We start from the raw sequence: 11,336 nt of genomic DNA, 5'->3' as shown, positions 1-11,336 counted from the left end.
CAAGAAGGCAATGGGGAGACATATATAAAACCCTGAAAGAAAAAAACTGCCACCCAAGAATCCTCTACCCAGCAAAGCTGTCAATCAAGTAACAATGGTGTAATCAAAACATTCCAGGATAAACAGAAGCTAACGGATTTTTCCAAAGCCAATCATGCTATGAAAAACATCCTAAAGGAAGTTCTATAGACTGAGAACCAACAAGAACAGAAAACAACTAAAGAATGACGTATGTAGCAGCATCACCCTTAACTCAGTCGACAAATGGAAGAGTCAAGAACAGAATAAAATGATAAGAACAGAGGATCTGGGAGGTCAGTCTATGATGAAAATAATTACAATGTGAAAGAAGGTAAACACAGAGGAACAGAGATCCAGGTGGTGGGAAGGTCACGTAGATTATAGGATAAAGCAGATTGCCTTAAATGGAGGGAAGAACTAATAGAATATAAGGTAACCACAATGGGGTTGGGGTGGGGGGTTTAGTTCAGGTGTTGGGGATGGTAATAAACAAAGGGGGGAGGAGGCAGAAGAACAAGATGACAGGGGAACACTGAGACAGTTTTGCATGGCCTAAGTGGGACAGAGGTAAACAGTGATGCATGCTCAACCTTGGAACAACAGAGCTCTGGGATACAGGAATCTAGGTATAGTTTTAAGAGGGAAAATAATACTGAAATGCTTGACTGTCATATGAATATTAGTTTCCCTTGCCTACTATTGTAAAATAGACACGAGTGGGATAGAAAGGAATGTTGGAAAACATGATTAGAGAAAACTTGTAAGCCCATCTTCAGCCTATAACTGATTAGAATATCTAAAAGGGGTTTTACAACTTACCCAGTGAAAGAGGCCTTGTGCAGAGCCTTTACAGAGTATAGGACCTTAGGTGGAATCCTGAGTCCCATCCAGAACCTTATGAGGTGGGACATTCCCAACAGAAAGGACAAGCAGACCAGCATGAAACAGCTACAGTGACAGAAGATATATCTTCAAAGAAAGATCATCAGGAAAAACCCAAAACAAAAATGTCAGCATGAATGGCTACTACAAGAATAAGCAAGCTGTTTGCCAGGAAGACATCAAAGCTAGCAATTAAGTGCCTTCAGGACAAACTCCCCTCTAAGACTGAAACTCAAAGGGAACACATAAACAAGCATGTAAACTTGCTGGCAACCACATTGGTCTACTGGTGAGTGGAAGAGTGGGAAAGGCAACAATGAAGAAATGGGCTGAGTTCAACCACAGTCCATTGAATCCCGCTGACCTGGAGATGAGAGAGAGAAGAGGAAAGGCTGGTTGGTCCAAAGTGTGGTGAGACCTGAGGACTCTTGAGCCCATGGACAAAGACATAGCTACAGAGGGCTAGAGCTGAGAGTGAAGAATCCAGCTGATATGAAGTGAAGGCAGATGCACAAGAACACCCAAACTTGCAGACAGTACCCTTTTGACCTAGCCTCAATGGCTCGATAATCAGAACTTGACTAGAGGAAGACTGCAGAAAAAAAAAAAAATTTTTTTTTTGATAAAGGAAACAAGGGTAAATTGCTACAGTTTGATGAACCTGACCTATACTCAGAGAGGTATATTCTAAATACCAACAGAGAGGGAGAGTTTCACATCAAGTATCAATGCTGTTCCCTCTGTACACAGGGTATATAGGAATGGGCAACTTAGACAATGTCTACCTAAAAGGAGCTCTGGTAGAGTAATGGTTACGAATCGGGCTGCGAACCTCAGGGTTTGCAGTTTGAAACTACCAGCTGCTCCGCAGGAGAAAGAAGAGGCTTTCTGCTCCCGTAAAGATTTACAGCCTCGGAAACCTGTACAGGTTCACTATGAGTTGGAACCAACTCCACGGCACATATCAACAAACAACAACAACCTAAAATGAGGGGGAAATAAAGGCACGAAGTGACTGGCTTACAAGGTTTCAAGAGGGAGTTTAGTTTAAGAGTATGGGGCGAAAGAAAGAGTCCCCACTGAATAGCTATCATCTTGTCTAGATGGGTCTGGTGAAAAGAGATGGGGATAAGATTCATATGATTCAATAGTGAATAACTGTTATCATGACTAATTGTGACTGTTACATTTGTAAATGTAGAAATTTTGTAACAAAAAAAGGGGAGTAGTTAATCTTAAAGTCCAGAAACAGAGGACCCTAGGACCATCAAGAGAGAAGTACACAAGCAGAATGTGGGACCTTATCCAGAGAAGCAGTGACGCCAGAGATGGAGGCAAAGATGGGGGAGTATATGAGAACTCTAGATTCATGGACTAAGAAGAGAAGGACTAAGAGCTGGTGGTCAGGAGCAGACTTGCAGAATGTGCCCTTTGGAGATGTAAATTATTATATATGCTGGAGTGGTGTTTTGTTTGTTTGTTTTTAAAAAGCTGAAGTGGATAGAGAGAAATACTGTTAACTGATGGTACATGGAGGGGATTATAATCATTGTAATGAAACAAGGTGTATGATTTGTTGAATGTAAAACTGATGACATGCCCTGTAAACTTTCACTCAATCCACAATAAAAACCTTAAAAAAAAAAAAAGTCTATGAAGGAGAAGAAAAATAGCTTGTGAATGAGATTCAGAGTTGCCACTCAATAATCAACATAAAATATGATGATTCAATTTAGTACACTTTCTATAAAACTGGAAGGCATACATTTCTAACATATAGGTATGAGAATATGTCAGAAAGTACTACTACTTGGGTTCCAGTTCATACATACATAGGTTTATTTAAAAAAAAAAAAGTTTTAACATGACAGTGCAACCAGTGATGCCTCATAAACAAATTCATTCTGTAATACACTCGTCTTGGTCTTGTGACCGTGCCTTCAAAAGAAAGGTCCAACCAGAACAGTGGATCTGCTGGGCCAGTTAAAATCAAGGTAGAACGTCAACTCAGAAGATTATGGTGAGTGTTTTTTGGGATTCTAAAGGGGTTATCATGATAGATTTTCTAGAAGACCACAGGATGATCATGGGGATTTATTAGGGAGATGTTTTAAGAAAATGTAAAACTGTGTTTGTGAGAAAAAGGCTGGGAAAGTTTTGGCAAGAATTTTTTTTATAATGCAAAACTGCACCTGATTATTCTTGAAGGGTAACAAGGTCTGTCCAATGAGAATTTTGGAGGAAAACCTTGTCCCATCCACTCTACTGCCCTGATCTTGCCCCTACAGACTTCTTTTCCAACTTTTTATTTTGAATTGGGCAGAAGTTTACAGAGCAGATCAGTTTTCCACTCAATAATTTGTTTTGTTTTATGTCATTGATTGTAATCCCTACAGTGTAACATCACATATCCTACTTCCTCACTGTGTTTCTTGCTTCTACTCTTTCTCCTCTGAACTTTGTCCTTGGGTAAATGTTGCTCTTTTGATCTTAAATGCTTGATGATTCTAGATGTTTTATCTCTCTAGCATTATTGTTCCCCTTATAAACCTGTTTATTGTTTAGACAAGAAATGTGACTAAGGGCTGTAGTCTCAGGGGTTCCACCAGTAAACCTAATCTTTTTCACAATTTTGAGTTTTGTTCCACATTTTTCTCCTAATCTACCCAGGACCTTCTAATGTGATACCTTTCAGAGCTGTTAGCGGTAGCCAGGCATTATCAGCTTGTTCTTCTGGTCTCAGGGTAAAGAAGACCAATCAATGTTCAAGTAAGTGGTCCATTAGTCCACTGGACTAACTGCTTTTATGCATTCAATTTTCTTCACTCCTTTCCTCTGGACAAGGATAGACTAATAGTTGCAGCTTAGATGGCCTTAACACCCCAGACGCTACGCACCAAAGTATGAAGTAGGGCGCTGTCTTTGTGGACTATGTGCCAATTGACCTTGGTGTCCTCCAACACCATGGTCCTGAGCACCCATGTCCAGTGACCTATTCTGTTTCTTTTGTTTCCCAAACTCAAAAGAATATTGAAAAGAAACACAATCTGTGAGGATGCCAACACTGCTATTTTGATGTGGTGTAAATCGCACAATTCTTATGGATATTCAGAATCACTGTCTTCAGAGTGTATAGACCTAGATGGAGGATAAACTGAGAAATAATAGCTTCACATTTTGATATTCTTGCTTAATAAGGGTTTCAATTATTTTGTAGCAATAGCTTCTGTCTTATCCTCTTACATATAAAATAAGCAATGTAAGTTGGTCAATGTCTTACCTTGACCAAAGGTATACACATGACCATCCTTGGTCAATGCAACAGAAAACTGAGTTCCACAAGCAACTTTTTTAATTCCAATTCCACAAAGGACATCAACTTTCTGCAAAATGTAAATGTAAGACATATACTTAAAAAAGGAAAACAAAAACATCCTTGAATTTGCTTATCTAAACTAAACTGGCACATAATAAATTTAAGAGATTACTTTCTAATAAAAATATTAATAGTCACTTACCTGTCTCCACCCAAATCCATGCTCCTCAATGTTCTTTTCTCCTACTGCTATGCAAACTACCTGAATTAGGGGTGGGGGGGTGAGTAATGTAGGAGTTTGGGTAGTTTGATTAAATATCCCAGAAACTCATGTGACGTGAAGGCAATTCTATGGGCAACAATGGAGACCAAAGAGAATCCCTGGCCTTTTAAAGAACACTGCAAGGCCATGGACAACCATGGGCTATTCCTTGCTAACTTGATATTTTCATATTTCAGAGGTGTGAAGTTGAAGCTAAGTGTCAACTTGGTTTGGCAGACAGAATTGATTGCTCTTCCACAATGTAATATAATATAATATAATCATCTACATGACTAGCTCTGATATAATATAATCACTCCCATGATGAGATCAGCTATGACCAGCTAATCCGTTGAAAGGGGAGTTTCTTTGGAGATGTGGTTTGGCTGCAGTACATAAATGAATTCTCCAGCAAAGCTTCCCTCTTGATCCGGATCCCACATATAACTTGTCATTATCTTACCTCCAGTTCTTGAGACATGAGGTCACCTAACCTTATTTTGGATTCATCTGCAGTCTGACACCTTACCTACAGATTTGGGACTTGCCAGCCTCCACAGAAACCCTAGGGAGCAGTTACACTCTTTCCTAAAGGTTCGCTATGAGTCAGAATCGACTTGATGGCAGTCAGAAGTGAATTATATATGTGTTGTTGTTGTTAAGTGCCATTGAGTTGGTTCCAGCTCATAGCAATCCTGTACAGAGTTTCCAAGGAGCAGCTGGTGTTGACCTAGTGGCTTGAAGTCCAGTGCTGATCTTACAACCGCCACTTATTTTGCTCCTCTAGAGAACCCACTCTGAGATAAGAGGTGATGGTAACTATTTTCTATGCTCCCCAGAGAGGACTTTCCTTTACTCTCCACACCTCTATCTGAATATTCACCAGTGTAGCTACCAAGATATCATAGATTACATATGACGGTGAGTACATATTGAGTATTTGTAAATCACATTGCTTGTTAAATATCTGGAAAACTTACATACAAGAACTGCATAGGAAGTCTTCTGAAGAACCAAGAAACCTTTTGTAATGTGAATAATAGCATCTTAATTTACTTGTTTCATGCCTCAAATTTCCTTTGTACTGTTTACTTACAGGAGAAGCATACCTTTGTTATAATTCAGTGATAATAATAAGCTGAAAGTAGAGGTTTACAAAATGTTGCTCAGGGTTTCCTCCAAAAGACTCTGTGGAGATATGTTTCCAACTACTACTTCTCTACATGGGAGGTAGTCCCACAGTGTACAGCTCGTCCATGAAGAAAGAGGCGTATCCTCGCAGTTTCTTTCATATACAGTTCAGCTATTAATGCTTATTTAAAGTTCAGATCTAGCATGTTGGACATTCAAAATCAAGCAACAGGAGCTTCTAAACGTCACCATGATTGATCAGAAATGTTTAAATGTAAATTACATCCAAAAAGAGGCACTGCAGAAAATGATTTATGTTGTTTGAAAACACAGATGAAAGAGGACACTGACCTGAGGCGAAGATTTTGCAGTGGAGTTTCCCAAGCCCAGTTTCCCATAGTCCCCATCTCCAAAAGCCCACACCATAGAGCCATCTGCTGATACTGCCAAAGTGTGGTTTAACCCACAGGCCACCTGCAGAAATAATGCAAATAACAAGCCATAAAAACACATTCCTCTTCTTCTGGCACTGTTTTCCCCCTTGTCAGTGAAAAATGTGACCCTATTTCCTAAGATTTTTATTGGCTTCAGGGCCATCTACACATTGTTAGGTAAAACGTATCAAACAAAAAGTAATTTCCACAAAGAAAAAAATTGCTTTCTTCAAAGTGAAATCTTTAAATACCTCTGGCTAACTCATAATTAGGGGAAATATATATATATATATAACTAAAAACTACACATTCACACTAGCAGGCAGTCTAAAGTAAGGAATGATATAGAAAAAGATAAAAATGTTCTTCTTGTTAAGAGTTCCACTCCGTGTGTGCAGGACAAGGGCAAGAACTGCAGTAGAGCAGTAGCTATCAATGAGGCTGCAATTCAGTCATCGACATAGTGGCACTTCATGGAAGACATTTAAAAATTCTGAATTAAGGTTTTTTCTTGTTTGCTTATTTCTATGACAGTAGATTTACAATATGAATTCTAAGACTGGGGGCAATTCTAGAAAATTCTATCAATTAGGTCACATAAAATACATAGGAAGTTAAGAGTACAATTGGTGATCCTAGTCTTCCTGTAAGGAGAAAGAGTGCACACAGAAGGAATAAGATGCTGAGATGAGGTAGAGCATATTAGTGACTTATTCCATGCCTGTCCAATCTGATATCCCTCCAATGCGGTTACTCGTTCTGGAAGTTTTTTGTTGGAGGTATTTCCAAGACCCAGACGACCGTAGTCACCATTCCCAAAGGTAAATAGTTTGCCGTCTGAAGTCACCACTGCAGAGTGCTTGAAGCCACAAGACATCTACAGACAAAACAAGAGATATTTTTTTTAAAGAAGGGAGATCCTAAAAAAGAAGAAATTAGTCATTTTTGATTGTTAATATACTAATAAACTCCAATAATCACAAGTCAATATATTCTACCAGCCCAAGAGCTCTTCTCTTTGGAAGTCCAAGCTATCACAGCATACCTTGGAAGAACTGCTGCTACTTTCTAGCTGTGTAGAGACAACCTGATTAAATGAGATACTGGATAGAGAAATTCTTTGTAAATGAAAAGGTACTATGAAATTTTACAATACTGCCAACTGCAGGCTAGCAGTTCAAACCCACCAGCTGCTCCTAGGAAACCCTATACTGGGTCGCTATGAGTTGGAACCAACTCGACAGCACTTAACAACAACAAGAGATTTTCCCAGAAAATGAACATGAACTCAACCTTTGTTGAATCATAATGATGGACTGAAAACTAAGTCTTCCATTTATCTGTATATCAAGACGTGGGTGGCAAGAGCTAAACACCCCATAGAGTTTCTCCAGATGGCTCAGGAAACAAAGTCTATTCTGGGTTGGGAAAAACAGTCCACTCTAAGAGTAAAACCCATTCAGATTCTGACAAGTACAAGAATGAATCTGAGCAAATAAAAACAGTGGATCTCTTATAATGGCTGTAATAATATATTTTAACTATTATCTCTCACTTCCTAAATTTAAGAACCTGGGTTAGGTACTAGGCTAACAGCAGTTTAAACTCACCAACCATTCTCCAGAAGAAAGATGAGGCTGCCTATCTGTAAAGATTCAGTCTTAGAAACCACACACAGGGCTGCTATGAGTTGGATTTGACTTGATAGCAGCGGGTTTGGCTTGTTGTTGTTTATTCAGTAACTAAGGAGTCTTGGTGATAACCATGAATTAAACATTGGCCTGCTAATTGGAAGGTTGGGAGTTAAAATTCACTACCCACTCTTCAAGAGAAAAACAAGAACAAGGTAGTGTGCTTCTGTACAGATTTACAGCCTCGGGAAAAGCCTGTGGGGCAGATCTACTCAGTTATATAAGGTTGGTATGAGCCAGAATTGATCTGAAGGTCATGGGATTTTGGCATTCAATAACCAGTGTATTTATACTTAAAAGCAAACATATCCATGTCCTGCCTGACCTGCACCACTTCTTCTCCTTGTAAGGCCTCGATCTGCCTGGGTCGTCGCTGCCTGTCGCTGTTCCCATGGCCAAGTTTGCCATAGTCACCATCTCCCCAGCTGAAGACCTCCCCGCTTTCAGTCAGGGCCATCGAGTGCCCATCAGAACCACAGGAAGTCACCAGCTGGGTCACCACAAAGCCTGGAACAGAGCAGAAATCCAACAGGAGTTATAGGATGTTAAGACTCCTTCTTACAGCTGCTACAGAACACCTTCAAGTTCTACACACACTAAGTCACAAAAAGCCTATTTAAAGTCCTCAAGGTAGCAGAACTAGGTAGGAATGCAGCTCAAGTGCCTATCCTCACTACTGTCCTCCTCACACCTACATCTTACAAAAGACCATCTGTTCTGGACACTTGATTCCTTAACTTTAAAAACTCTCTTTGTACACTACCAGAGTTAACACATGTTCACCTAAGGAACAATTGAGGCTCCTGCATGGTTTCTCCAGAAGAGCTCTTTCTCCATTTCACTGAGAATGTTAACAAAGAAACCTTCCAAAGTCTTTAGCACATTTACATATTTCCATATGGTTATTTTTAATTGTAATGAAACATATGCATGATGCTACTGCCATTAATAGTTGTTCAATTACAGTACTGCAATTTAAAATACTTTGTTTACAATCTTAGAGTCTTAAAAACAGTTATTTATAGTTATATTTTAGCTGTTATGATAATGATAAGCACCTTGACAAAGGAACACATTAAAATATAAAAATTAAGATTGTACACATGCTTAAACTACATCATACCTAAGAGACAATTCAAATAAGTGAAAGTCCTATAAGGCTTTATCTAGAAAAGTTTTGAAATCAGTTCCAACTTAGGCAAACATTTCTACAGTTCGGTCAGTTTCTGACCAGCTTTTTAAATTGTGGACAATTTTACCTTGTAAGGCTGAAATAACTGTCAGCACATGAAGATCATCTGAATTTCCTTGTCCTAATCTGCCATAACTTCCTTCCCCACAAGCCAACACTGTACCATTGGCCTGGATGACAAAGGTACAATTCTGACCACATATGACCTATTATAAAAACACACAATTAAATATGATATATTATCTTTTATTATGTAACATTAACATTCAAACATTTTAAATGATTCCAGATATATCTAGGATTACCTTGACCAATTCTTTAATCTCTTCACTAAGGAAAAGGATTGAAACACATATGGGGTTCCTCTAAAACCTTGATTATTATAAAAACGCTTACTTAACCAAGAGATGTTTAAGGCTCTTTTGATTACTGAAAATAGTTTGGAACCATACTAAATACAGGAATTTCGCCCAATTGTGGAGTTTAAATAATAACATTAATGACAAAATAGATAAAAGAACAAAGAGGAAAGGTGGTGGTAAAATATCAAAGACTGGGCTAGAAGTCAATAAGAGGCAGAACAAGGAGGGGCATGCAAGAATATTATGTTCTGGTACTTACTGAGGTTGAGAAAGATACGAGAAAGGAAAAACCTCAAGAGGGGTTTGGAAAGAGTACCACAGTTAATACAAATGTGACTGGAGGATGGCTGAAAATTCTAGCAAGTTTATGGCTCCAAAGAGAGAATCACTAAAGGAGTAGCTCAACATCTAGAAATATGCGGTGGGCAGGCCTACCGCAATATTAATCCATATACGTGGAAGCAAGTTAGATTTAGAAACTTGTTAGTGAAACCTCTTAAGTCCTATAAAAACTTTATGTAACTTTTATTTGGAAATTATGTATGACTTTTTTCTTTAGTGATTTCTCAAAATAGAATATGAAATGGACATGTTCTATCCCATAGTAAGTTAGTAACAGTGAGAGAATTTGAAATTTCACTTTCCAAGTTTTGGCTCCCTTTCTTTTTCTAGTTACCTGCTGAGCTTGTGAGAATGAGGGAGCAGCTGCAGGTACCATTACATTTCTTCCAGCTTCTGCCAGCTGTCCATGCCTGCCAGCACCCCACAGGTAGACATCACATTTACCTCCAAGGTGCCAGTCCTAGAAAACCACAATCATCTCTCCATTAAATTAATTCAATAATTCAAACAAGAATGTGCTGAGTACCAGTGTATGTCCGCACAAACACGCAGACATTTAGAAGCAAAAGATTTACTGAAAGCCACCATATAATGATCTTCATCTTTACTGACCTCAGGTCTAGAAGTTGCCCAGGACATAATTTGTTCATCCATGCCATTGATCCATTTACTGTTATCCTGCAAAAGGGCATACGTGAGGGTTAATCTTATAGTCAAGATTTATCTGTTTTCAACTGACAACTAAGTCTTCTTCCCAAAAAAGAACCTATCATAAGAAATTAAGAGTTTTATAATCTTGATTTTATGCACTGTTAATATTTCTTTTATGGTTAAACTTTCACTATTATAATCAAGATAGCACTGGTGATTCAAATGAAATTATCTGTGCTTTCTGAGCATCCACAGGTGCAAGGTCACATGCAGGGAAACCACGGCCCCTGTGAACTTGCGGTATAGCTCTGGGCAGGTCACTTCAGCTTTATGGACTTTAATTTCTTCCTCTATGAAAAGAAAGAGTTGGACTAGAAGAACACATTCTGATTAAAACATTTTCTATTTAGGTAATTTTCCTTAATTCATATCTTTTGCTTTGATACTATACTTATATTTAAAAAGTTCATAGGAAAATGGAATGAAAAGATAATGGCATTTTTCCATAAATGTTTTGAAGCCCCCTAGTACATACAAATAAAGGGGTTGTTAAATCAAGTGCTGACAAGCACTTTACCTATATCACGATTTCTACGGCCATTCTCAAAAGCAATCAGGAAGAGTGACAACTGGCATACTCTTCCATACATAATCATGTTTGATGCTGATTAAAGACATGACTATATGGAGCTCTGGTAGCGTAGTGGTTACAAATTGGGCTGTGAACCACAAGGTCAGCAGTTCGAAGCTACCAGCTGTTCCACGGGAGAAAGATGAGGCTTTCTGCTACTGTAAAGATTTACAGCCTCGGAAACACTGTACAGGGTCGCTATGAGACAACAACAACAACAACAACAAAGTGCCAAATAATTTAAAATCTATATATGGCAAAACACACCAAGGTGACCAGGAAAAGATGCTAAAATATATAGCAATAAAGCAATAACACCTCTTCAATTGAAGAGGTCCAAGAGCTGAACAGAAAATTTCAAAGATCAGCTTGAGAAGATAAAGCCAAATACTATAATAAAATATGCAAAGATTTAGAGTTA

The 11,336-nt window shown here is 38.5% G+C and overlaps 1 protein-coding gene across 1 annotated transcript in view; it reads right to left on the bottom strand.

Moving 5' to 3' along the window:
* Positions 1-11,336, bottom strand: part of HERC1 (HECT and RLD domain containing E3 ubiquitin protein ligase family member 1) — a 257,233-nt gene that overhangs the window by 20,214 nt on the left and 225,683 nt on the right. Inside the window, 7 exon segments of the mRNA XM_006831850.1 lie at positions 4,184-4,286; positions 5,964-6,086; positions 6,768-6,923; positions 8,063-8,244; positions 8,997-9,135; positions 9,968-10,093; positions 10,246-10,311. Of these exon segments, the coding sequence (XP_006831913.1) occupies positions 4,184-4,286; positions 5,964-6,086; positions 6,768-6,923; positions 8,063-8,244; positions 8,997-9,135; positions 9,968-10,093; positions 10,246-10,311 (895 nt within the window).

The sequence above is a fragment of the Chrysochloris asiatica genome, unplaced genomic scaffold, assembly GCF_000296735.1.
Source record: "Chrysochloris asiatica unplaced genomic scaffold, ChrAsi1.0 scaffold00004, whole genome shotgun sequence".
NCBI classification, from domain to species: domain Eukaryota; kingdom Metazoa; phylum Chordata; class Mammalia; order Afrosoricida; family Chrysochloridae; genus Chrysochloris; species Chrysochloris asiatica.
The sequence above is the reverse complement of the archived record's forward strand: the minus strand, read 5'-3'. Positions and strand labels throughout refer to the sequence as shown.